We start from the raw sequence: 27,816 nt of genomic DNA, 5'->3' as shown, positions 1-27,816 counted from the left end.
CAACGTAGGTACCCATGGATACATGAATGGACTAAGGAAACGTGAGATACACACACATACACACACAACGGAGTTTACTCAGCCAGAAAGAAGAATGATATTATGTCATTTGCTGGTAAACGGATGGGACTTGAGAGCATCAGGCTAAGTGAAATGAGCCAGAATCAGAAAGTCAAGGGTCAAATGTTTTCTCTCCTATGTGGAAGCAAGACCAAAATAGGAGGGGAAAAGGAGGGAGGCAATCCCAAGGAAACAGAGGAGAGATCAGCGGAGTAGAGGAAAGAAACTGAGGGGGGGAGAGAGGGGGGACAGGAAAGGGGAGAGACCATGAAATGAATCTGATGAGAATGTTCTATGTACGTATATCTATCTATGATGCATTAATTTTTAATAAAGTATAAGTAACGAGAAGAAAGACCAGTAGAGTAGAGGAAAAGGGCACAGGAGGTGAGAAGGAGAGGGGAAGAGGAATTACCTGGGACGGAATTGGAGCAAATTAGAGCCCATACTTATATAATTATGTCAAAATGAACCCCAATATTATGTACAACTCTAATGCACTAATTAAAAAAAAAATAGTCACAATGACACACACAAAAAAGGTGAAGGTCAACATCTCCATCAGAAATGAGGACTGATCCACTCCAGCAGGTGGATGCTGTCAGCCTCATGGAGCAGCAGCTGTTGGAAAATAGTCAGAAAAATCATGTTGGCCTCCACCAGGATCTGTCCCAGGATTCAGAGAGGGACAGTAGCCGTCAGAAAACCAGAGAACAGCCTCCTCCCATTCCAAGAGTTGTGACCTGGGAGGAAGGCAGAACACCCCTGCACCACCCCATGATGCAGTGTCTCCGCCTCAGGTCCTTCCGCCTGCACGTGCCAGACAGCCCTTTGGAGGAGCCTGATGAAGGGGACCTCCTCCTGCAACAGGCAGTTCTCCCAGTCAGGAGGGGAGCAGCTGGGGCAGGAGTCCTTATCAGCTCCTTCTGGAAGGTTGTTTTTATGAATTCCACCAATGCACAGTATCAAAGGTGAACTCAGAAAGGACAGAGAGTCGCTAGACGTTGAAGCTGAGCGAGGGTAGCTGGGAGTCTGTTGTATAATTCTCTAGGATGTGTTTGAAATTTCCTATATTTAAAAGGTTTGTCTGAAAACTGTTTCAGAGAACCTGGAAGAAGGGATTGAAGAAGGCGCTGACTTCAAGAGCACCGGTTACTGACTTCCAGGAACTAAGCACATTAGCCTGTTCTGCCGCTAAGGATCTGTGCAGACGGACAGACAGACCTGCGCCCTGTCAGGGCAAGGACCCCCGCGTTGAGCTGATCGTGCTCGAGAGTGAAAAAGGCAGGAGGGGAACGACAGAGTCCCACCACCACGGGGAAACAGCACCCGTAGGATTCAGGAGAGTCTCCATCTGAATGTTTTGGGAAATGGTTTGGGATCCTCAACAGTGAACAAGAGGTACCTTCGTGGACACGGCACAACTTATGGGAGAGGACAGACAGCAGTAAAGAAGAAAAGGAAAAATATATAAAGACAGAGGGAAGAGAAAGTTTGTCAAGAAAGAGTGTATAATAAATAGTTCTTTTTAAGGCCACATGGGAAGCCGAGAAAGCAGAATTGATGCAGAAAAGTACATTAGATGAGTGATGTGAAAACTCAAGCATAATGATAGTGTGACTTTAGGGTTTATTCTCTACCAGGTACTGAAAGAACTTTGACATTGTAATCTCACTGGATCCTTCCGACAACCTTAGGTTAGAATTCGTAAGAGCCTTGTTTTACAGAGAGGAAACTGGAGCGAGTCCCTCAGCTACAAAGAAGCCTAGCCAGCCTAAGGTGACCCCAAGCTGGCCAGCTGCAGAGCCACAGCTCCCCCCTGTCCCACCCTGCCCGCAGCAGCCCCTGGAATGATGTTAGAATTAAAAAAAAAAAAAATACATCCCTCAACTCATATTTAAGAATTTACATGTCTCAGGAAAAAAAAAATAATGAAAGCAGTCTTGCACCTAGATGGACCTAAGTACCGTAAGTGACCCATGAGACATTCCAGTTCATGAAGGATCAAGTTGACACCGTGGTCCCATAAGATTGCATGGCTGACGACCCCATGGCCATCTTGGTGGGTATAAGTATACTCTGTGATGTTGGGACAATTCAATCAATAAGCAAAGCACTTGTCAGATCACCCCAGTCATGAAGCAGAGCGTGGCTGTTACTTTCTAAACTATGAGAAAGTGATAAATTCCTACAAAAAGCATCTCCTCTGAATAAAAAATATGTATACCACCTACACAGGAATGAAATCACATGGTCTCAGAAAATACACTGAAACAAATACAGAAGGGAGCACTCAAGTATAAAGAATTAAAATTAAAAGCAGTTCAATATAACCTTGGTTTGGTGAAGACCTTTTAAGCATGATATATAAGGCAGAAACAAGACTTCAACTATTTAACTCATTAAAGACAAATGGAAGAAATTAGAAAGTTTAAAAAGGAAACAGTGAAATCAGTCTAAAGAATTAAACAGGATAAAATTGACAAAAGCTGATAAAGTTAAAAAAAAAAAAAACTAGTAAGACTCATCAAGAAAAAACTCCAACACAATAGAAACAAGAAAAATGAAAATACCACAGGTAGAAAGAATTGTTTATGTTATAAAAGGTTGCTCTGCACAAGAGTATGTGAATGGATTTAAAGTAATGATGTTTTCCTAGAAAAAGGTAAACTATCAAAATTGACTAGAGTAAAAGCAACAAACTAAAAATAACAATAATCACAAGAGAAATTGAAAAGCTTAAAAGAGCTATTACTACACCCACTCAAAAAGGGCACCCAGCCCATATGGTTTTATGGGTGAATTATTTCAAACCCTCAAAAGACTATATTCTTATGTTATATAAACTGTTCCAGATGTTAGAGAAGACTTTAAAATCTTTCCAATTAATTTTACAGAGCCAGCATAACCCAGATACCAAAACCAAAGAAGTAATACACAGACATACCAAATGAAGATAATAGAAAATCGAGAAACAGGCCCAAGAACACATTTAGGAATTTAGTAGGTGATAAAGATAGCATTTAACACTGTAGAGAAAAATTATTTAAAATATAGTATTGGTATATCACCAAAAAAAATTTTTGAAAAAAAAATGTTAGAATCCTGCCTTATTCACTAAGGAAAAGATTAACAGATTTGGCTATAGAAAAATTTAAATTGCTGTAGGTCAAGAACTATTAGTTGGTAAAATAAAGCTGACCAGAATTATTTACCACATATATGACGGGGGAAATAAACATCCGTATACATATAGAACTCTTACAAAACAATGAGAAAAAGACAGCGTGCCACAATAATTTGGACCAAAAATATGCATTTTTAGCAGAATAGCCATAAAGTATATAAATATATATCACATATAAATTTTAGTCTTTTTAAATTTACACTGGTCCATTTCACCAGCTATCAGTGAAATGAACATTAAGGCAACAATCGGATACTATTTTCAGCCAATAAATTAGCAAAGATCTTTTATGACATTATTATTTTACCTTGCATTCATGTGGATATAACAGAAAAACCTTATGGGAGTAAGGGATTATAGATTAGTCCAGATTTTTTGAAGGACAACTTGGACACAGACAAAAAAAAACTTAAAAAACGTTAAAATCCTCTGATGCAGCAATTCCACTACTAGATAGTTATCCAAAAGAAAACTCATGAACTGCACAGATATTCAGCTACAAAAATCGTCATTGAAAGCCACTAGTTCATGATGTAAAAAAAAATAGAAAACAGTTAAATATTCAACATTTACTAGTTTGTGTAAATTACAGCAATGAAATGTTTTTTCACTTAAAACTGTTGTAGAAAAGCATTTAATCACACGAAAAGACATCTACATTGTATTGTCAAATGACAAAAGGCAATTTTCAAAACAATTTAACTTTTAATATTTATATTCCTTTATGTATGTACACAAACACACACACACACACACACACACACACACACACACACAGAGATAAACACAGAAAGGTCCCCGAATACTAATAGTTCTTGCCTGCGGTGGAAGATTTATTTACCACATATATGACGGTAATTAACATGTAATTTCACACAAAGGTTTTATATACTTTTTTTCAGGTTATCTTTTTATTTAAAATTTTGTAAAATAACAATAGGTTACTTTTCAATAGTCTAATTCAAGCTATTACAAAATAGAAACTGCTATGCACAGTCATCTACCAAGAAATTACCCTCATTGTACCACTCAGTGATCCATTCTACCATGCAACTGTGGAGCATCCTAAATGTCTCCAGGGCTTCTCTCTCACTGGCCAGAGCCCTACTCCATGGAAAATGGATAACAAAGACCTTATAATCCTCCCTTTTCTGCAAACTCTCCAACTCAGAGGTGAGACGGAAAGAGCCTGCGGGGTCAGAGAACTGAACCCAGGTGGAACTTACCTTCTATCTCTCCTCCAGGGGCAGAGATTTTCGACATACTCAGGTAGGTGGTGGCCACGATATCATTGTGAGTAAGGCGATCCCTAGAACAAGGGGACAGAGAGAACCTGAGCACAGGAGGAGGAGGACATGGCTGGTGTTACACATATGGGGAGTCCCAGTCTTCACACCAGGTATGTTGGTGAGACCTGGTAATCCCAAGGAAGAAGAGATTGGACAGAAAGCTCACTCCAGCTGCTCCTACAGGGAACGAGTCTGTCTTGCCAACCATTGGTATCTCTTCAGTCAACCAGCTCAGCCAGCAGCCTGGACCCCTCAGGTTGCCAGGGAGGAGGCGGGGAGGCAGGGAGGGTAAGCCATCAGGAGGCTGCTCAAGAGCAAGATTCCCAGACAGAGCTGAGACTTCAGCAGCTAAAGAAATACCAAGTTCCAGGAGAAGACCAGGTGTCCAGGAAAAACTAACTCCAAGGCCACCATCTTGAATGAGCCATGCCAATGCATGATTCCCTTTTTTGTGTGACTTTACATGTGACCAAGTACTTTTGATCTTTATTTTCCAGGAGTTTGCAACAGCCCTAAGAAACAAGTACTTTCATCTCCATCTCTGTTGTATAACCAGGACCCAGGCTTGGAACTGTGCAGGTACTTCCCCAAGGTCAGTCTGACAAGGAGGAACAGAGCCAGGCCTGGTGTCCTGATTCCTGCTCTGGTGCTCCTGCTGTGGCTCACATGGCTCCTTGGCAAGGAAGGAGCCAGTCATGCTTCCCATGCAGCATAGAGGACTGTGGGTAGGAGAGTGACTGATGACCCCATTAGCCAGTGACCTCCTGTGCAGACTCTCCTGAACCCTATGCCCGCCTCCCTTGATAACAATAAAAATAACAGCTAACATTGAAGCCTTACGCAGCCACTACTAAGCCAAGCACCGTGCTAAACCCATCATGTGATCTTGCTCACTTAATCCTCACATCTGCCCCACTAGGTAGGTACTACAATTAGCCCCGACTTCAGGCTAAGGATACTGGGGTTGAAAAAGTTAATTCATTTCCAAAGATGGCCAATATTTGATTTGGGGCCTGACATTTCTGACATGGAAATCAAGTTGGTTGTAGCCACTTGCTGCTTCCTTAGCAGGTTGGACTTGAGGTTCTAAACCTAATAGTTTTGATCCCCCCAGAGAACATTTGACTAAGTTTTGGAGTGAGAAGCGGGTGCTTACCAGCACCTACAGGGTAAAGCCAGGGATGTTCCTAGTCAGCCTACAGCAGACTGCACAACCTCCATCGTGAAGGACTATCGGCCCCAAAGGTCAGTCTGCTGAGGTTGAGAAACACTGGGCTGAGCAAGACCTATGTATGACCTTCAGGAAGTTTCTCTGGTGCACCTTCAATCCCTCTTCTACTCAAGGCCCAGGACTCCCTTTTTCCTTGCTAGGTGAAGTTTGGCCATGGGTGGCATCTGGAGAGGGCACATCCCAGCTCCATTACAAAAGACACCTGAGCCTGGTGGTTTTATTCTTCTTTTTAAATCCCCATGAGATAGCAATTTCTGCTGATCCCTTTCTTCCTCTTCGCATTTCTCAGGAAGGTGATTCAACTCCCATTTTGAAATTTTTCCATCAGGACAAAGGGGCTGCATGAGGAAGAGTGACCTGTCAGCACAAACCTGCATCATTGTTCTGGTGAGGGACATGAGCAAGAACTGGAAAAGGAGAATTTCCTTGAGATTATCGATACAGATACCTGACAGCGGATGGCATCCTCCAACTGCTTTCCCACCCAGCCCTAGAAAATACCAGCTCATGAAAAAGAATTGGATTTCTGACCTCTGAATTGGATTTTCTGAATCAGGCGAGGAAGGAAGGAGAATGGGAGGAGAGAGGTTGTTTTTACGGTGGTGGGGAGTGGCTTTGGGGACATTTTTTTTTTTTTATATTTTAATGAAAAAAAGGAATTTTTAAAGAATTGAAAGGAAGATTAAGTTTCAGAGAAAAGGCCATATGGACTGTATCATATTTCCAGGATTCAGGTAATTACAAAAGTTTATCTGTTTTCTGGGAAGAAAGCACTTTTCGGGACAGGAACATGTAACAGAGGAATGCTTTCTGGCCAAGAGTTGGGGTTTGGGGCTTGGGGTTGCTTTTGGAAAATACAGCGAGTCTGAAAATAGACTCACAATAAAAATGCCACTTCAACCCAAACCAGAGACGCAACCACCAGATTCGGTAATGTGTTTGGATTGTACAGTATGCCGATGCCTCTGACACGGCTCCGATGGAGTCAGGCCAGCACATCCACGGCACAGGGCACAACCGCATCCACACGCGAGCCCCTGGGGCACACACGGGCCCAGGCACGCACCGCCAGCCGCCCCGGGCAGCACAACACACACGTCGCCAGCTGAAATGCAGGGATCGCTCTGGGGATGTAAAGTGGGTCTCTCCAAACCGCTTCCCCACGGCACATACCCGCGGTCCCAGCCCGGGGGCCTCTCCCTCGTTCCCCCCACCACCTCCACCACCCCATTGCTCCCTTCCCTCTAATTCCCACAAGCTGTTTTCTTTAGGCCTGGGGAACTGGCACACACTTTAATGGCTCTGCGGCCTGGGGGTTTTTCCCTGGTCTCTCATTATCCTGCTGGTTGGGGGTGTCATGGGCCTGGGACCAAAGAAGAGCATGCCAGGGAACCACACGGCCAAGACTTTTGGGGGCAGAGAAAGGACAGCTCTCTTTTTGGAAAGCCTGGTATCCTAAAGATTGCATAGGTGGACCCTGAACATCCCCCTCAAGCGTGAGAGGGATCGGCTTGACATTGCAGGAGGCAGTGTGGCCTAGTGGTTAAGGACGCAGGCTTGGGTTCACCTCTGACTTCTACTATGTTCCCACTGTCCCCTCAAGCAGGTCACTCCGTCTTTCCCAACCTATCCCCTGCCGCGTAAAGTAGGACCCCATCACTGAGTCAAGGGTCGGGGAAATGGTGCACGTGACGTGCTTGCTAGGTGCTCAATGAGTGTTAGACACTAAGATTTTTCTAAGATGCCCATAAGCTCTTGTCCTCACCTGCTCCACACCTGCAGTGATGTCCCTGCTCAGGCCACTGGCCCAATTCCCTATCCTGGAAACTGTCCTGTTCCACCCCATTGGTGGACAATAGCCCGTGCTCCCAGAAGCTCTGCTCTCTCGGTTTCCAGGCCTCAGTGTACGACCCTCTGCTCCCTGGAACGCTGTCACCATGGACATATCAAACCCCTCTCTCCCACTAGGTCATGGATACCCCACCTCCCCCAGGGAGCCTCCCAGCCCTCCGGTCCCCAGAGGTGGAGCCCCCTCAGCTTCCCTGGCTGTGCCCTCTTTATCTGCTACCAGGACAGACATGGTGGGCAAGCAGCGGGCCAGCGTCCCCAAACCACCAGCCCTGCACCCCCTCACTCTGCACAGACCACATTTCACTCAGATCAGGCTGAATGAAACCCAGGGCCTCCGTGGCCCTCAGGGCAGCCCCCTCTAGAACCCCCGCTTGGAGCTCACCAGTCCACCACACGGATCCTCATTTTTTCACACATGGAGGGAAACTGAGGAGGGAAAAAGAGGCGTGTTGAGAGTAGTCCTTTGGAGACAGTGACATCCCCTGCTCCACCCAGAAGTCCAGGATGCCGCAGGAGGCTGGAGAGGACGGGGACCTGGACCTCCTCAAGTCCCAGGCCCCAGGACCTCCTGGGGAGGGTCAGAGGGCGGCAGATGGAGGCTCACCATGGCGGGCAGCGTGACGTGCTGGTTCCACTGGGGGTTGGCCGTCTTCTCCAGGATCTTGCTGCAGAGCTGGGAGACACAGAGGACAGGGGCATTGAGCTCCATGGGACTCTGGGATCCCTCAGGGACCACCCCAGCCAGCAACCACTTTCGGCCACGCTGACTGCCCTTAGGGCTGGGCTTAAGACTCTGGGGTCTTGGGGCCGGGTGCAGTGGGCTCAGACATAGGAAATCTTTGCAAAGACAAAGTTCAGCAGGAGGTCCCACCCAGAGCTAGGAGCTGGGTGAGCTGCCTGAATGGCACAGCCTTCCACCCTGAACTCATACCTCTGGCTGGAAATTCTCCTTTTGTACCTCTCATTAAGATCATGATCCTAAATGTGGGGTCCCTGAGTCCCAGAGGCCTCCATAGTCCAAGGCACCCCTCCTCCCTTTGCCCATCAGACCACATGACTCTCCACTTTGGAAGGGAGTGGAGATCAGAGGTGGGGGAGGGACAGGAAGGGGGCCAGGGCCCTGCACCTGCATCTGAGAGTGAAACAAAATTCAGTGAAGATCTAAACCCTATAAGTCAAAGTCTGTCTCAGACCAGCCCTGCCTTAAAGACAAGGCTTGTCCCAAACAAGAATCCTAACAGGAACAGAAAAAAGATCTAAGCCTGTAGCTCACATGCCAACCCTTCCCTTGTAGTCTATGGGGAGCACCAGGCCCTTTGTCCAGCCCCAGGCTGTAGCCACACACAGACACAGCAGGTAAAGACTCAGTTTCAAATAAGTAGATTCTGGTGGGTTTGCATGTTCTGCACATAAAAATAACCGGCAAGCCTTTTCAGAGCATTTCCTATAGACCATGTAGCGTGCTAAGCACTGCATTTTATGTGCATTATCTCATTTAATGAGCATCTGAGTTAGATCAGGGACTTCAGATCCCCAGAGCGAGGGCTTTTTCTCCATCCCTCATCCACCCAGTGCCAACCCCTGCCCCACCTTCCTCCCCGCTGTAAAACGAGCTCAAGCAAAGGCTGCGTGGGGCTGGGGGAAGGGATGGGTGCCAGAATTTGGGCCTTGTGTTAGCAAAGAGAGGGAGGAGGAGGGAAAGATGAGAGAGCAGCTGTGGAACAGTGGGCAAGAAATGAAACCGTTCACAGGAATGGAGACACCACAGGCAGCGAAGCATTAAAAGATGTTCATAGTTTAGCTATTGTGAACTGAGCTGCTATAAATGTTGATGTGACTGCATCACTGTGGTGTGCTCATTGTAAGTCCTTTGGGAATAAACCGAGGAGTGGGGTAGCTGGGTCCAATGGTGGTTCCGTTCCAAGTTTTCTGAGGAACCTCCACACTGCTTTCCATAATGGTTGCACCAATTTGCAGCCAATGTATGAGTGTGTCTTTTCCTCACATCCTCACCAACATTTATTGTTGCTTATATTCTTGATAATTGCCATTCTGACTGGGGTGAGATGAAATCTTAGAGTAGTTCTGATTTGCATTTCTCTGATAGCTAGAGATGGTGAACATTTTTTCATTTACGTGTTGATCGATTGTATATCCTCTTCTGATATACAATCTGTCCAGTTCCTTGGCCCATTTATTGATTGGGTGATTTGTTTTTTCTGGTGTTAAGTTGTTTGAGTTCTTAATGTATCCTGGAAATTAGTGCTCTGTCTGAGGTGCAGGTGGTAAAAATTTTCTGCCATTCTGTAGGCTCTCTCTTCACGTTATTGATTATTTCCTTTGCTGAGAAGAAGCTTTTTAGTTGGAATCCATTTCATTTATTGATTTTTTATTTTACTATGGAACCAACCTAGGTGCCCTTCAATAGATGAATCGATTAAAAGTTGCATGCACACACACACACACACACACACACACACACAATGGAATATTACTCAACCTTAAAGAAGAATGAAATTATGGCATTTGCAGGTAAATGAATGGAGCTGGAGAATATCATGCCAACAATAAGCCAATCCCAAAAAAACAAAAGCTGAATGTTTTCTCTGTTATGCAGATGTGGATTCACAATGAGGGGAGGGGCTAGGGAAAAATAGAGTTACTTCAGATTAGGTAGAGGGGAGTGAAGGGAGGGGAGGGGGTATGGGGGTAGGAAGATAGTAGAAAGAATCAGACATTATTACCCTCTGTACATACATAACTATACGACTGGCGGGATTCTACATCATGTACAATCAGAAGAATGAGAAATGAGATACATACATATATATATATTCATTATATATATCAGTCTATTGTAATGTATAACAAGTTAAAACAAATTTAAAAATCTTTAAAAAGATGTTCGACCTCATTCATCATAGAAGAACCACAAATAAAACCATTGAGATACAATTTTCATCATCAGATTATAAAATTCTCTATAATCTGACAACCCACTGTTGGGAAACTGCACACTCACATTTTGCTGGTAGGAAAATGAAATAGCTTGATACTTCTAGGAGGCAATTGGCCACTACCTATCAAAATTACAAGTACATATTTTCTTTGACCTGTCAATTCTACCTCTAGACATTTATCCCACAGAAGTGCTTGTACATGGGAAGAACGACATACATGTGAAGTTATTCAACACAGAATGGCTTGGACTAGCAAGTATTCTGAACAACCCAGGTATCCAAAAGAGGACAGGTTAAATAAATTATGGTCCATTCACCCAATAGAGTACTATGCAGTTCTAAAAAAGAATGAGGACCACTCTATGCACAGACATGAAATAATGTCCAAGCTATATATTATTAAGTAGAAAAAGCAAGCTGCAGAGCCATGAGTCTAATGTGCAGCCATTTATATTAGAAGGGTAAAAGATAAAACTCTATAGACATGTTTACTTCCATATGCATAATGAAACCCAAATAATATAAAAGAAACTAGCTACAAAGGTTTCCTTTGCAAGGAGGAAATGAGTAGTGTTGAATGGGTACAGAGAGACAGGGAAATGATAGGTAGATAACAGAAGAGATGGAATGTTTCTACATAGAGGTATTACCTAATTCAGTTTTTTTAAAAGAAAGGACTCTCAAAATACCATAGCTGACATCCCTGTCTGCATTGCGCTTCTTGCACTCAGGGCATTCAGCCTCCACCCTGGGGAGGCCAGAGCCTCTTCCACAGCCAACACTTCAACCCTTGGAGGCTCCCTCTGAAAGAGCCACTGGGATGTGGGCCTGGGGGCATGAACAAAGGCCAGTCCACTTGCCTCTGCCCTTCTGCACCAGACATCACTACAGCACTGGGCTCGGGAACCAATTTAAAGTAAAATCACCAAAAAAAAAAAAGGGGGGGGGCATAAAACATGCAAAAATTATGAAGTAGTACTAAACAAATTTAAAAAAAAAAAAAAAAGGCCACATCTACAAGATGAAAGAAAGAGGCAGAGCCAGCACCTTGCGGGACCTCAGCAACCAATATCCAGCTGCGGGAGGAGGAGAAGGGAAGGGAAAATCAACAGGAAAACATACCAGAAAGAAACACAGGCAGAACCTAGGTGAACCATGGTTATCTCTGGGAGGGTGAGGGACACAGAAATAAAATATGGGTTGGGTTTGGGCTTGTTTCATTTTCCTGTTCTCTGATTTTTTTTTTTCAAAGTAATGGGCTATATTTTCAACAAGTAATGGGCTGTATTTTTTAATTCAGAAAAAAATTTCTGAACCTCCACCCCTTCCCTACAATTACCTCCCCTTGCCTTTTCTCATATATGAAGTGTACACACACACACACACACACACACACACATACACACACACACACACCATCCCCCTTAGTAACTTGGTCAAATCTGAACCGTTCACATCTTGGGTAATAGTGCCACCTTGTGCCCATAAGAGGAAATGCAAAGATGCCCAGGCGGAGATGGATAAAACCAGAGGAGGAAACCCTAGCACTTGTCAGATTAGGATGCAATGAGATCATCAAACAGAGGGATGAGCAGAGCAGATAGAGTCCACGAGGAGATGACTGAGAGCAGAGAGAAGAGGCCACAAAGACCAAGGACCACAGAGAAGGCTGACCAGGCTGATACTATCAAGGAAGAGATTTCAGGGGCCCCTTCCTTATAAACTCATTCTTCAACTCCCACCACCCTTTTGAGAAGGACCATGGGCTGCAGCTTCTTGCTTAAGCCCAGCTGCCCTGGGCTTCGTACAATCCTAGGCCTCAGCCAGGCCCCGCCCCTGGTCACCTCCCCTGGCCATCTGCACCTTGCCAGAAAAACTCCCAGGGTCAAAAGGTCCCAGGTGCTGGGTAAGGTGGTGCACACCTGTAATCCCAGGGGCTTGAGAAGCTGAGGATTACGAGTTCAAAGCCAGCCTCAGCAACTTAGTGAGGCCTCAAGCAACTCAGCAAGACCCTGTCTCTAAATAAAATATTTTTTTTAAGGGGCTGGGGATGTGGCTCAGTGGTGGAACACCCCTGGGTTCAATCCCTGATACCAAGAGGAAAAAAAGGCCTGGGGAGATGGAGTGGGGCTGGAAAAGACCTGGGAGCAGCAGGAGCTCTTGAGATTTGGCTCCAAGGAAAGCAGGCCATTAAAGTTGGTCTTAGGTGTCACACCATGGAAGCACCCTATCATGGGGGAACATGGAATAAAGACAGTTTTCCCGGTTGGCATGACCTTCTCCATCTGTCAGTGGAAAACACTGATCCTAGTCCTTGGAGCAAAAGCTACCTATCCATAGCTTCCTGTCTCCTCCCTGTAGAGCAGAGCAGGAAGAGTCCACGAGGAGGTGATTGAGAGCGGAGAGAAGAGGCCACAGGGCATCCTGTCCCAGCCCTTCCTGAGGTTAGGTCCAGGGTGCAGGTGCAGATCCCTAACCAAAAACCAAAACCTGCACCAGAGTAAAGATCTGCCGGGGGCATTTGAAGGAGCTTAAAGCCTGAGTCACGGGACCCAAGACATTCTCATTGAGACCCTGCATTAGCTCTGGGGATGGAAGAACCAATGGAAGGGCTCGAAATAGTCAATTTCAGGATAATGTGTGTGTCAAGCCAACAATGAAGGATTCCGACACGTTGAATTAATAAAATTAATGTGGTCCCTTGTAATAGCCAAAGGGACAAGGGGATCAAAGCTTTTCTCCACAGAGAAATGCCAACTAATAAAGAGAGATGGAATGATAATGAAAATCATCATTCCGCAACCCCAAGGAAATGATTTACTCAGGAATGAATACAATCAGAAATAGGATACCTTCACAGAGCCCGGCTATGGCCTACAGAATGCTGGAATTACACAGGAGGACACTGACTTTTACAAGGGGGAGATCCACAGGCACCCCCTTAATGGCGGGATCAAGGTGTCATCACCCATGAACTGACGCCTGACATCACTGCTTCCTGACACGTTGCAACATGACGTTCAGAGCATCACGTATGACGAGTTCTTGGCAACATACATAATCTGAATCTAATGGAGCCTGCAGACTTAACTTTCAGTTTACGGAAAGTACAGGAGCCAGCAGAGCAAGTTAAGCCACACCTGCAAGAAACAATCAGAGAAATCCAGAACTTGGACAAGTGGCCAGGGTCTCCAAAGGGTCAATATCATGGTGAGGAAAAATGGCAGCAGGGGAACACTGTGGTGTGGTCCTGGGAAGAGGTGGCAGTGGCTCTGGGCCGCAGGGAAAGGCTGGGTCCTTTGAGGTCAACTCTTGAGGTCAAGAGTTAGAGGTGGCATGTTTACTGCAGATAGAGAGAGAAGAGGGAAGAGTCCAGGCAGGCCCACATGTTCAAGTTCTGCCTTGGGTGGTGGTATCCGGTTAAGATGGGGGCTCTGGACGTGGGCAGCTGGTGGCAGAGAAAATGACTCCTGAGTCAAAGCTGTTCAGAAACAGAGCTGAAGGTGAAGGAGGAATCAGAGCTAAAGAGACCTGTGAGAGTCCCCCCTGCAGAGGCAATGGCTGAAGCCCTGGAGCAGCCCAGGCCACTAGAGAGAGCCCTCAGGTTGGACACAGACACTGGGAGGTACCTGCCTGTGTGTAGAGAAGGGCAGGGGACGAAATTGACAGGGACAGGTGTATCTGTCTTAGCCCTGGGCAGTGAGGGATCCCTAGGGTGCCCACCAGAGTGGTCTTTCCCTGCCTGACTCCTGCCACAACTGTTAAGAATAATCATGTTTTGAACCCCAGGCCTTACAAGGGCTAAGTGAGCACTTTACCACTGAGCTACATCCCTGAACCCCTTTTTATCTATTTTATTTTGAGACAGGGTCTCACTAAGTTGCCCAGGTTGGCCTTGAACTTGTGATCCTCCCGCCTCAGCCTCCTGGGTGTGTACCACCCCTGGCCCATCCCACATTTTTCTTTAAAAAGCTTTCCCTATCTATACGCCTTCACATCTGCTTTCCACACAATTGCTTAATTTTCCACCCGTGTATCCAGTGTCCATCTGTCCTCTCTGGGTCTATCCACACCTCGGTGTCTGACTGGACACCCCAGGCAGACCTGTCCACATTCTTGTGGGCAGCAGGCCCAGAGAGCCAGACCTGGGCGTGCGTCCCAGGATCAGTGCCCACCATGCACACCCCTCCACTGCACCTCACTTTGTCCTGTTCTCTCTGACACCTGTTCGCAGGATGCCCAGCCCTCTCCCAACTCCAGGAGCCCTCCCGCTCCCTCATTCCTTACCATTTTTCCTGCAAAACTGACTTCCACAAAGGGGTCCACCAAGTTCTTCTTGTTACTGTCAAAGCCAAAGATCTGCTTCACGTTGTCCATCACAGCATCATCCACTGGGCAGAAGGACAAGCCAGTCACCACCTGCTATCCCCCATGCCAAACCCCAACTCTGCTCCACCCGTCTCCAGGCAGCCCCGGCTCGACCTGAGTGAGACACTATGGCCCCATCTTCTGGGGCTCAGCCCAGGCGCTCCCAGGAGGGAGGACTGCTGCAGAGCCACAGCCCCTAAGAGCCCTGGGCTGCTTCCTTCCTCCGCCCCAGACACCTTGTCCACTGTCCCCTCAGCATCAAGAGGTTTCAGAGCAGGTCTCTGGGCTGGGGGTGTAGCTCAGTGGTAGGGTATGAAGCCTTGGGTTCAAATCCCCAGTGCCACAAAAAAAAAAAAAAAAAGACAAGAAAAAACTTAAAAAAGAAGTTTGCAGAGCAGGTCTCCAAGTAACTGTTTGATTGATTCAAGATCTACATCACCAAGGACAGTAAGCAATCTAAAAAAGGACTGGAAGTTTTTATAATACCCCATTGTTGGTGACCCTTCCTGTTTGGTTTTTGTTGATGCTGGGGATTAAACCCAGGGTCTCACTCGTGCTAGGCAAGCACTCCCGCCCTGAGCTACACCCCCAGCCCATTTAAAAAAGAAAGAAAGAAAAAACCTCTCAAAGTACTGAGGTTGGCCTTGAACCTGCCACCAACACCCACACCACCATCTCAGCCTCCCAAGTACCTGGGATTACAGGTATATGCCACAACACCTAGTTGACATTGTCCTTTATTTCCATTAGCAGAGTAATTTACCCAAGGTTAGCCAATCAGTCAATTCTGGCTTCGTTGTGTTTGGCATAATAAGGATTGAACCCAGCAGTGCTACATCCCCAGCCCTTTTTATGTTTTATTTTGAGACAAAGTCTCTCTAAACTGCCCAAGTTGGCCTTGAACTTACGATCCTCCTGTCTCAGACTCCCAAGTGGTGGGATCTTTTTAAGAGTTTTAAATCTACGATACTTCAAACCAAATTATTTAACTGAGTTAGCCAGATTATTTGCACATGTATATATGGATAGATGTGTTATGTACATACATATGTATATGTATGTTTTATATGTTATGTTTTACATGACCATGAACGAATGTGAGGAGAGGGACAGTTAAAGGTTATACACTCGCTAATGCCTACGTGAATAATGGGTAACAGTGATTAGCAAATAGTCATGTTCTGTTTACTCATCTATTTTGTTTTTATTTATGTTTAAACAACACTGCAGCAAATACAACACAAAGCTCCTTCACCTTAAGAAAAGCAAACATTTCCATTTCCCCATGCCTTCTGGAGAAGTTTGCTAGTCTCTCTTCCAAACAGTTGCAGCCATTGAGTAAAGAATGATTTTAAGCAGGTATTCTAATATCCACTGAATTCCCATTACTTATTCAAAGGCTTCCCCCCAGTGGTTTTGGTCCAAGTAAGCTTGCACAGAAGGAACCCATTTCATTTACGGATGTCACTCATCAAAGCAGACACCCTCAAAGAGCTTTATGCAAAACATGTAAATGAGGACCCAAGTTGCAGATGTTCTCACTGCTGTGGAAGAAGACTTTGGCTTGATGAAGCTAATGCACACTCTGACATAGTGGCTCACAGTGGGCTCCATGCTGGGATCACTTGGGAAGCCTCTGAGCCCTACCCCAACCCAAGCAAATCTGAAAGGCCGGGGGTTTGGGGGCCAGCCACCTTACTTTCTTTAAGCCATTCCAGTGATCCTCCTGTGCGGCTGAGGTTGGTACCCATGGCTCCCCAATATTTGATATGATTCCCCCAGGGTTTACTAAATACACAGGGTGAGACCAGTACCATTAGCGGCCATGCTGGCCTTCCTGGGAGGATGTGGGAGGTGATCACAAGTCAGGTGATCCAAAGTCCCAGTTTGCTAGGGACTGAACAGTTTCCTGGAATGTGGGACTTTCTGTGCTAGAACGTGGACAGCCCCAGGTAATGGGGGATGAAGAACCACTGGGGAGCAGCATTCTTCACCTATAGAGAAATGGTCCCAGGAAGGCCTCCTGCAAACCCTCCGGCATCATAGCTCCTGCCCGGGCTCTGCCAGCAAGGGTGTCCTCACATCAACGACCTCTGACCTGGGAGCAGGCAGTGTTTAGATGGCGCTGCTTTCTCAACAAGAACCCAGAAAATGGGTCTCCAGAGTGGCTAAAGAGCCAGGGGACACGGAATATAGCCCAGCAGCCACTGTTAAGATCCAGATTCTGGCATCTGGTTAACTCCAGCAGCGTGTGTTATTTTCCATTAAATCCTGATTGCTGGGCTGGAGGTATGGGTTAGTGGTAGAGTGCTTACCTGGAATTCACGAGGTCCTGGGTTCAATTCCCAGCACCACAGGAGAAAAAAAAGAAAAAAAAACAACCTTGGGAAACCTAGAAAGGCTCAAGGTATTGGCCAGGCAGCAGAGTAGAGGGCCAGCTGTCCAGCACTGATCTCTAACAGACCCTTGAGGAGGAAGACAGGCCAAAGGGAGGCAGGAAGGAGGCAAAGGGATGGTCCCTGGTGGGAGGGAGGATGAAAATGTGCCCCAGGAAACTACAAGCTGATGCACTTTCCTCTCCCGGGGAGGCAACTATGGGCCCTCCCGGGGTCCACCCTCGCGATGTCCTCACAACCACTGTGGCAGGCCCGCACCCATGGGAGAGGGGGTTGCTCCACACTCACTCTGAGGCAAGTCCTCGGCTCTGAAGAGCTTCAGGCAGAAGTGGGCTCCTCGAAGGGCCACACCAGTCGGCCTGAGCAGATTGCCTTCGATGTCCTCCTTGTCTTCAGAGGGGTCTCTTCTCTCCAGCTATAAAGCAAGCCAGACGTGATTCCTCCATGAGCTCTCGGGTGCAACGTTTGACCTTCCTTTTCTAAGAGCTCGGCCTACCATGTTTAGTGAGGTGTCTCATAAGACAACTTGCTCTGGAACATTTTTCCTTTTTTTTTTTTTTTTTTTTTTTGGTACCAGGGATAGAACCCAGGAACACTTAACCATGGAGCCACATCCCCCAGCCCTTTTTTATATTTTATTAGAGACGGATCTCGCTGAGTTGCTTAGTGCCTCACTAAGTTGCTGAGGCTGCCTTTGAACTCGCGATCCTCCTGCCTCTGCCTCCGAAGCTGCTGGGATGACAGGTGGGCACCACTGCGCCCAGCTGTTCTGCACATTTTTCTGCCACAACACTGCCACCTTCTCTTCTCAAATACACAGGGTGCTGACACCTCCCAGCTCTGAATGCTCTTCTCATATTTTTTTTCCAGGAAGCAGGGCTTTATTCTGCAATATGGAGGAAACATGCTTTGCCCACCTGCCCCAAACATAAATCATTACCACCCAGGAACTGCCCAGGGGTCCTCTTGTGGACCCCTTTCAGGGTTCTAAAGACAAACCAGAGCCCCAAAAAATTCTTTCTTCCCTTAAACACACCCATATCATTATTTACAGAATTCACTCTGATACTGGTATCAAAAATTATACTAAAAATTTATCACTAAACTAACTTTATTATATTTTTCCTCTCTTAAATTTTTTTTTGTTAAATATCTTCACTGTCCTGGGTACTCCTGCTTCCTATTTTCTTGGTGTACACTGTGTCCTTATCCTTCTTTAGGTTTTCTGCACATCTCTTGGCACCTGGAGTGACTCTCTGCTCAGATGCACTCTCCAGTCTAGGCTGCATGCCCAGCTTTCTGGACCTCAGACACCTGAAGCCTGAATTTGCGGTTGCTCCTTTCTCTTCCTGGTTCCTCATGGGGACTGCCACACTTTTCTCCCTCACTTCCTCCTTTGATTTAGAACTTCGCCTATTACCACATCCACATGATAACGATATAATCTGAGGCAATCATATTCAGGTTGCAATATCGTGGAGAGAATGATCTCCCTTTGCAAAAAGAAAAATACACATGTGTTTTTGAGAAAGGCAGGTGAGAAGATATTAATAATGGCTCTCTCCAAATGGTAGACTTATGAGTGAGTCCTTTTTATTTATACTTTTCTACATGTTCTACAGTTCTCATAATTATCATGCATTCTTTTAAATCAGGAAAAAAAATTAAGCTTCAGGATTTTCATTGGGTGCTTCCACCACCAAGCAATATGTGAAGGGCTGCGAGGAAGACCCAGGGAAAGGTACTCACGGGAGCTTCATCTCCAGGCCCCAGCACACAAAGGCTGGCTTTCAGGTAGCCTCTGGCCCCAGCAGAGAAATCGTCAGGGTCTGAGAGGAGCAGCCACTTCCTGAGATAGGCATGACCTAAAACAGAATGATCAAGAACGGGAAGACCCAAGTCTGCAACTTGGTCCAGGAGCCCAGGATGGATCACATACATGAGATAAAGGGCTCAGCCACGGCAGGAGGGGAAAGGATCAAACCCTAGAATCCCTGGGGCTGAGAAACCAAGAGCTCTAACACCAGGATGACCAAAGATGGTTCTCCATGGCATGCCTCAGTCACTCAGTAGGGCTGTCTCTTCCTGAAGAGACTCATAATCATGACATGGTCCGCCCGGGTGACATTGGCATGTAAATAAATGTCTCAAATTTGTTTTGTTTTGTTTTTTTAAGTCTAGAATCAACTTTGAGCATCTACGTAGATCAGAAGTATTAACAGAAACCTCTATAAGAGGCAAAGCTAAACCATTTTTAACCTCCCCAGAAAGTGACCAAATCAGAGTGAGAAGAATCCCTGGACTCATCACCCAAATGACCTGCCCTTATCTGAGGTGACCCCGGGCCCCAGGACCTTCCAGGTTTATCATCCCTAAATGGGCCATCGCCATCGGACACAGGTGGGGGCTGCGTCTTCCTGAGGGCCTGAAAGCTTTTCGAGGAGGATGCAACCCCTGCCTTCTCTTCCAAGAAAGCCTCGCCTCCATTCCAAACCCCCCAGGGAGGGAGAGTGAGTGTCCCCAAGCAGCCTCCAGAGTCTCATGCAAGGACACACCAAAGGGGTGAGAACTCACGGGGCTCTCTGTAAATGGTGCCCACGTCCATCTGAAATCAAAGGAAACACAAGTCAAACTCTTGGCACTGAAGTGTTAGAGCATGGTGCATTCGATGAAGCCAGTAAAGGGGTTGTTTTAAGAACTTTTAGAGACGCAGGAAAACGTCACGTGACGCTCTATGGAATATATTTGTTATAGAATTAGGCAAAGTATGTTAATGCCCCAAAAAGAAAGAGGGAAGGAAATACCCCAAATGGCACCTTTGCTATCTCTGAGGGGCAGTAGATTTGCATGGGTTTGATTTGTTTCTTTTCTTCCCTATATTTCATAGTGTTCTTTTTTAAAAATCATAGATTATCAGGATGTTGATAGTAGGGGAGGTTGAAGGGCAATGGAAGGGCAAAGAGTACACCTGAACTTTCTGCACATTCCACTTGATTTTCTTTAATATTTGTTTTTTAGTTATAGGTGGACACAATATCTTTATTTTATTTTTATGTGGTGCTGAGGATCGAACCCAGTGCCTCACACATGCTGGGCAAGCACTCTATCTCTGAGCCACGACTCCAGCCTCTCCACTCAATTTTTCTGTGAATATAAAACTCCCTCAAATACCAAGTCTGAGCCAGGCATGGTGGCACATGCTTGTAATCCCAGCAACCTGGGAAGCTGAGGCAGGAGGATTGTAAGATCAAGGCCAGTCTCAGCAACTTAGTGAGGCCCTAAGCAACTTAGTGAGAACCTGTCTCAAAATTTTAAAAGGCTATGAATGTAGGTCAATAGTAAATTGTCCCTGGGTTAAATTTTCAGTACCCCACCCCCCAAAAAAATAAAATACAAAGTCTTTTTTATCACAGATTAATAACTAGAAAAATATGTTTCTTGACCCATGGATTCTCAGAACAAGAATATAAAGACTCAAGTCTAAAATAATTAAGATTTCATTTGTTATATAATGACTCAGATTCAAACCCCCTCCTTTAAAGAAATGCCTCACCAAGAAATTAGATTCTGTTTTTCTAAAATCTTACGGCTACTTCCCAGAGGAGGGGAGGAGGTCATTTATTTGGATAGCAGAGGCAGGTTAAAATAAGTCTGCACTCTTTCTTTCCTTTTGATAAATCCTCAAAGATTCTCCAATAAGAACATCAGTGAGAAACAAACTAAACGATGTCACAGCACCGTGCAGGTCTGTCTCACTTTATGCAATTATTTTTTGCAAGCTGTTGAACCATCCTCTGGGACGCACTGTGCTTCTGATACTGGGTTCCCAGAGATGGACTGCTCCCTTCTGGTCTGCCCAGGACAAATAGGCAGACTGGGGCTCCTTCCCCCAGGGTTCTGAGCTGAACCCCATTCCTGACCCACCATGAAGGTGAGTTCAGGGCAGAGAGTTCCAGGTTGCACAGTTCCAGCATTGGCCAGAATTGGGTGGATGCTGCCTTCCCAGATGTAGAGATAAACAGGAACTAAAAAGAGGCTTAATTCTTCCTTCTGGAAATAGGGGAAGATTTTAGCTCTCCTCTTTCTGTCATACATTTTACCTTAGAAAACCAGTAAATGTAAGTACTTTATCTGTTTGAAATGTATCTTTCTAAAAACTAACTAAGCATTTTATAAAATTTATGATATGGAGACTAGACATCTTTCTCAAGGGCATCTTCTCTTTGAAATGCAAACATCAAGGAAGAGGGTCCTCCTACGGCCCAGAGGGAAGCTACCGTCCTGATTTGAGTGGGTGCCATGCTCCAGGCTGTAAAACTATCTCCTGTCATAAAGACAGGAGTTGGAATCCTATTTTCTCCCCTGGATGAAGTAAATTAGCTGACACTGATGGTCATTATCCACCAAATCTAAGATGAACTCTGTGTGCCCAGCAGTTCTACCCAGTTGTCTTATTTGAGGTGCTCTACCTTCAAGCCACATCCCCAGCATCCCGGCCTACCTTTTTATTTTTATTATTATTAGTAGTAGTAATAGTAGTAATAGTAGTAGTATTTTTAAACTTTGAGGCTGAGTCTCATAAGTTGCCCAGGCTGGCCTCAAACTTGCAATCCTCCTGCCTCAGCTTCTGAGTAACTGAGATTACAGGTGTGCACCACCATGCCTGGCTAGTTACTGTTTTTCTCAAAAAAAAATGGAAAATAATGTAATCTACTGGCTACATGAAAGGATGAGACTCCTTCCTGTCTTGGTAATCTCTCAGCAGATGGCCTGAGATGCTCAGCCCACTCCAGTTAATGCTTATTCAACAATGAAAGTATCCTACTTCTCTGCTACCTTTGTGGAGAGGTTTTCTGAGTTGGGAGATCTGATGGGTTTCTAAGGGGAGGGGTTGAAATCTTCCCACCATGGACCCAGGCACACAAGGTCTCTGGAGAGCCAGCCCCTGCAGGTGACCCACAGCGCCTCCAGGAACACAGGTCAGTGAAAACTAATCGCAAGGAAATGAACAATTACCCGGAACTCCCCAATGAGCGCATCTGTCCGGAGGGAACGGGAGTCTACCACCTACGGGGAAAGAGCAGTTAAAATCCACACCTATGAGTGAAATTGTGACCCAGACAGGGTTCAACCCAACAGCTCTTCTCTCCCAAATAAGAACAGCCAATAATGAGCACTTACTCTAGTCCAGATTGTTCTAAATGATTCCCAAGAATAGTACTCCCAAGAATAGTACTCCCAAGAATAGTACCCTGAGTAGGCAGTCTTATTGTCCCCATTGCACAGTTGAAGGACTAGAGGCACAGAGATGACAGGACTTGTACAGAATCACATAACCGCAAGGGGCAGAGATGGGACTCGGGTCCAGATAATATGGCGCCAAGGCCCGCATTTTAACCACTAGAATATACCACCTTCCAAGTGGGAGAAGACTCAGAGAAAGAAAATATTGGCCAAAAGCAGGCCCATGGACAAACAAAATAAGATGAAAACCAAGGCGTCCACTACAACCAGAGGTGTCCCACCTGAAGCCCCTAGGGAAGGCCACAGCTGAGGTGTGTGGGCGCTCCCATGCCCAGCAGAGGCTGGCTGCGAATGGTCCACGTTTTCCGGGTGCCAGACTTTAACCCGTATCTCTCTCACACACACATACACACTCACACTCACCGACGATGCTGACACGCATGCACACTGAAATGTGCACCTACACACACGGACAATGCCTCGCACGAACACATGTGCACACTGAGCCCGTGGAGAACGCTTGGGTTGCTGAGACTTACTGTGATAAAGATGGGCTCATCAAACAGCTCCAGGGGAGAGTCAAACACGTTGAAGAAAAGAGTCTGTTGGTCCAGAGAAAAGGGAGACAAATCAGTGCCTATGACCCCGCAGGCCAGGCAGGGGGAAGACCAGCACCCAGAGGCCTTCAAGCCCAGGAATAGAGCCCACATTGGAAATGAGGGCTGAGCTCAACTCCATGCTGAGCTCTGGGAATCTGACAAGTTCTGGGGTGTTTGCCACAGATGACCCCACAGAGGATATCATCTCAGGCACAGCCTTACAGGATGACAGGGACATGGAGCAGAGAGACCCTGGGCAGGAATAACAGCTGGAGTTCTTCTCCAATTCCTGAACCAAACTTAGCACCATAGGTGAACACTCTGAATAACTGCTCTGGGCTCCCCGTTTGGAAGACCTACATAGGTTCTGGCCCTAACATTGCCCAGTGTCTCCCACCTCGTTGAAGAAAGGGCTGTTTCCCTTGTGGATCCGAGTCCTCTTGGTCTGCCCGGCAGCCGTGACCTTGACCACAGGTCTGATGTTCACCCCCGGCAGCTGGCGCCCCTCGATCACCTGGACTCTGATCTGAAAGTCATCAGGGACATGAGAAGGAGGGAGGGAAAGTGTATGAGGCCACCCACCCTCTGCCCTGAGAGACACAGATCTCAGGGGCCAGCCGGCTTCTTGGAAAGACGATTTAAAATGTTTTAGGAAGAGTATTCTAAGAACAAGCATATCTCCTACCACCGTCCCTTGCATCTATAAAATCCCATAGTTGCAGAAGAGCCGCCACGCTGCCCTGCGCAAACCACCTGGGATCCCAATGGGAAGGTGGGAGTAGCCCCACTCTCTTCATTCAGCACAAACCCCACCTGAGACCCTATTGACACTGACATTTTAAAGAGACTTGAACAGTCCTTACTGACAATTCCCTCAGAAGTCGAGCTTATGCATTGAAGTGGCCCCATAAATAGTCTTTGTTATTTTTTCTTGTGTGTGTGTGTGTGTGTGTGTGTGTGTGCATGTGTGTTGATGGGGATTGAACCCAGGGCCCCACAAAAGCAAGACAAGTGCTCTTCCCCTGAGCTATTGTCTCTAGGTCCCCAGCTCCTCTTCTTTATATTGTTAGATGCAATGCTTTTTTTACATTCTGAGATATAAATTAAGAATTTTTGCCATTGAACTGTAAGTGAATGAAGAATTCAAGAACATATGTACTTCCAAACATTAGATGGAGTATTTTAAAATATTAAGTATTAAAATAATTTTCATGAAAAGAGAAGGTGTGTATTGGTTCCACTTTCTAATCGACTGTTATTTATTAACTCTTCTTAAAAACAGCATGTCATAGAAGGACAGATTATCATAACAATAAGAGAGTGGCTGAGTGATTTTTAGTCTCTTTTTAGTTTTGAGGTATTTTCCAAAACCTTGGGCCTGAGCAGAGGCTTGTTCTGAGGCCCCAAGACTTGAACTTCCTGTTCAGCAGCTGCCCAGGACCCAGGGAAAGCAGATTCCCACCAGGAGGCCCTCATGGTCCCAGGAGCAGCTCCCCTGAGGCTGGACACACCAGCCAGGCGCTGCTGATGGATTAAAGCCATCAGGGTGCAACAACAGTCCCCATCACCTGGAAGTCCTGCTGCTTATCCGACAGCGGCTTTCTGGATGGGGGTGCACTTCTCTTTCTTTTGCTCCCAGGGTGGTAGGGGGGAGGATGGGAAGGCAGCTTCCTGGGGGTGGTGGGGCCCCCCGGGCCTGGAGTGCCACTCTGATCCAGGAATGGTTCTGCTTCATCTCCTGTGAGCCCCTGGTCCTCTGTGTCCTCCTCTCCTCCTGTGTCTGGGAGGACAGGGCCCCAATGAGCTCTGGGTCCTCTGGCCCTGCCCATGGGACCCAGCCCAGCAGAGGGAGGACCCAGAGAGCAGGGGCACTGAGACCCACCGCTGCCTGCCTGTGCCCTCCCGCTCCCATCAGAAGCCAGGGTGGATGGGTAGGAAGAAGAGAGGCTGCCAACAGCCGAATCCTGAGGCTATCAGTTCAGTTAGTCGACAGGAGGAAGAAAGAATGGCCCTGGCCCTCCCCCAGCTCTGCAGAGGAGCCGTGCAGCCGCCTCGTCCCACTCCAGCGGGCTGGCAGCTGTGTCTGGTGAGACGGTTACAGGTGGTAGGGTCTGGGATGGGGACAGCTCTGGCTGGCATCTCACCCGTGGGGACCAGCCACTTCTTTCCAGAATATCTTGTGTCCATGGTGCTGTCACTGAGCAGGGACCAAGTCTCGGCCCGGCTCTGTCCCCCACCTGGCACATGAGCAGGGCACAGCCCCAGAGGAGGGGCCGGAGGGAGCGGAGTGAGGGAAGATCACCTACTGCACCCCCAACCCCCACCCTGCTTGTCCCCCCACCCAGCTCAGGGCAAAGCTCAGTGTCCCTCCTTACCACCTCTGCAGGCGGGACGGACACCACCACTGGCCCAAACCTAATTCTATCTCACTCACCTCAGGGGGGTCCCAGAGTCTTTGGGGCCCTCCACCTCCTCCTCCTCTACCATTCAGAACACCCTTCTTCCTCCCCCTGAGCCTCTTCCAGCTCGAGTCCAGCTTGGACTTCTCAAGTAACCCAGTGCAGAGTGGTTTCCCATCTTAGCTCGGACAATGCCGGGCTCCAGGAAGATGGCCCTCTCTGCCTCCTTCTCCACAGAGCCCTCCACAGGACTTGGCTTCCCAGCCAGGCTGAAGACCCAGCCAAAGCAGAAACTGCTCCGGTTCCCAGCCTCCTCACCACTAGCAAATGCACACGGCCCATCTCTGTAGCTTCTGCCCTACGCCAGCAGGCTGACCACACAGAGGTCCTGCCCGCTCCCACACCCGACCCCCACTGACAAGCCAGGCCCTCTGGCCTGGATCATCACCCGACAAGCCCCCCAGAGGCAAGAGAGCTGAGGCAGGCCCAGGACTTAGCTAATTCAGCCTGCTCATTCCACAAATGATCATCTGTAGGCCCAGAGAGGGAGAGCGACCAGCTCAAAGTCAGTGTGAAAGACAAGACTGGAATTCATGTCCCCTAATGGTATCCCAGGATTCTTTCAAAGAAAAACTAGCTCTTGGGTCACATGTCATCACTAAAGGCCAATTGGGGCCAGGAGAGGGAAGCACTAGATTCTGGGGAGCAGGTGGGGCCTTAGGTATAACCCGGACAGACCTCACCCACTCATAAACACCTCAGAGCTGTGGACTGCAGAAGGCCCACCATGCACAGCCCCCGCCTTGGGCAGCTGGAGCTGGGAGGGTGTCTTCACACCATCCTCAGAAGCACAGAGGAAGTTATGCCTCCTGCCCCGTCTCTCTGTGTGGCAGAGGCAGCTCTCAGGACTCCCCACCCACCCAAACCCTCTCCTCTCCACGCCTGGGCAGCCCCAATCTGGGGAAGGCAGTAAAGGCTGGGAGGTCTCTCTGCAGCCCCCCACCACCCCAGGCTTGGGTACCCCTGATGGCCTTCTTGCCGGGGGCCCTGTCACACAAAGGATGGGCTCCTCACCAGCCACCATGTCCAGGTCAGGCAGTGTCGGGGATGGTTCCAAGGGAACAGGGGGTGGGAACAGGGGCACAGCTCCAGGGAGCGGCGTGTAGGACACCTGCAGGACCAGCGAGGCCTGGAAGAGACGGGGATGGGGCAGCAGGTTAGTACGCTGGCCTCAGACCACTGCCCTCCTGCATCCTTCCTGTTTCCCGCATCCTTCCCCAGGAAACAGGGCGCTGACAAGGATCTAATTTGCAGGGAGTGTGAAAAAGCCACCCCCAGGGACCCATGAGCATAGTCAGGTAGTTATGGACACGGAATCTGGGGTCAGTTTGTAACCATTCGGGAGCCAGGTGAACTTGGGCAAGACATGTAACCTCCCTGTGCCTCAGTTGCCTTATCTGTAAGGAGGGGTAGTAATAGCAACAGCAGCTTCTTCATGAGGGTGAATGAGGATTAAGTTGGAATCAGGGATCCAACTTCTCTTACAGGATTTTTCAAGACTTAGGGAAAACTCCCCTTAACCATTCTGCTCAGCCAAGGACCTGCCCTCCTTCTTGATAGACAGTTCAGCTCTGCTCTGCTCAGCAGGAAGCCAGCATTGAGAGGGTCTTGGGCTGCCACTCATCTTGCTGACTCCCGCCCTCCTAGAAGCACATCTGCCCCCACCACATCCTCTGCTGAGAGGGAGTAACGAGTGGCACCATCCACATCAACAAGGGATGATCATCACCGACAAGCCCCACAGAGGCACGTGAAAGAGGGCCCCCCTCAACCCCATTCTGAGTCCCACACAGTTCAAAGGAGTCCCTGAGCCCTTTGGCAGGCACAATCCCAACAGACACTCCAGTCTCACACCTCCCAGGCCAGCAGGGACCTGGCTGAGCCTCTCCCATGCCACAGCCCAGTCTCCTGGGGCAGTCATCTGTTTTAATCCAAGTTATAAATACTCTGCTTAAGAAAGTGTGGAAACTAGAGCACTCACCTAGCATATGTGAGGCACTGGGTTTGAGCCTCAGCACCATATTAAAAAATAAATAAATAAAGGTATGGTGTGTCCATCTAAGACTAGGAAAAAAAATTTTAAAAACAATAATAGGGATGGGGTTGTGGCTCAGTGGTAGAGTGCTTGCCTAGCATGTGCAAGGCCCTGGGTTTGATCCTCAGCACCACCTA

General features: G+C 47.3%; 1 protein-coding gene across 21 annotated transcripts in view; it reads right to left on the bottom strand.

The window, feature by feature from the left end:
• Dysf (dysferlin) overlaps window positions 1-27,816 on the bottom strand; it is a 205,292-nt gene that overhangs the window by 125,408 nt on the left and 52,068 nt on the right. For 11 of the 21 annotated variants that reach the window (XM_076834051.2, XM_076834056.2, XM_076834060.2 and 8 more), the window contains exons 5-17: window positions 26,659-26,773; window positions 25,330-25,422; window positions 24,754-24,965; window positions 23,583-23,711; window positions 23,126-23,188; window positions 22,359-22,409; window positions 19,917-19,947; window positions 19,092-19,207; window positions 17,631-17,757; window positions 14,866-14,969; window positions 8,223-8,291; window positions 8,001-8,044; window positions 4,474-4,556 (exon numbers count right to left, since the gene is read on the bottom strand). In XM_076834051.2, coding sequence (XP_076690166.2) covers window positions 4,474-4,556; window positions 8,001-8,044; window positions 8,223-8,291; window positions 14,866-14,969; window positions 17,631-17,757; window positions 19,092-19,207; window positions 19,917-19,947; window positions 22,359-22,409; window positions 23,126-23,188; window positions 23,583-23,711; window positions 24,754-24,965; window positions 25,330-25,422; window positions 26,659-26,773 — 1,237 coding nt within the window. The remainder of the gene's footprint in view (window positions 1-4,473; window positions 4,557-8,000; window positions 8,045-8,222; window positions 8,292-14,865; window positions 14,970-17,630; window positions 17,758-19,091; window positions 19,208-19,916; window positions 19,948-22,358; window positions 22,410-23,125; window positions 23,189-23,582; window positions 23,712-24,753; window positions 24,966-25,329; window positions 25,423-26,658; window positions 26,774-27,816) is intronic. The other 10 variants (XM_076834058.2, XM_076834063.2, XM_076834069.2 and 7 more) reach the window with 1 other exon arrangement.

The sequence above is a fragment of the Callospermophilus lateralis genome, chromosome 14 (assembly GCF_048772815.1).
Source record: "Callospermophilus lateralis isolate mCalLat2 chromosome 14, mCalLat2.hap1, whole genome shotgun sequence".
In the NCBI taxonomy this organism is placed as follows: domain Eukaryota; kingdom Metazoa; phylum Chordata; class Mammalia; order Rodentia; family Sciuridae; genus Callospermophilus; species Callospermophilus lateralis.
The sequence above is the reverse complement of the archived record's forward strand: the minus strand, read 5'-3'. Positions and strand labels throughout refer to the sequence as shown.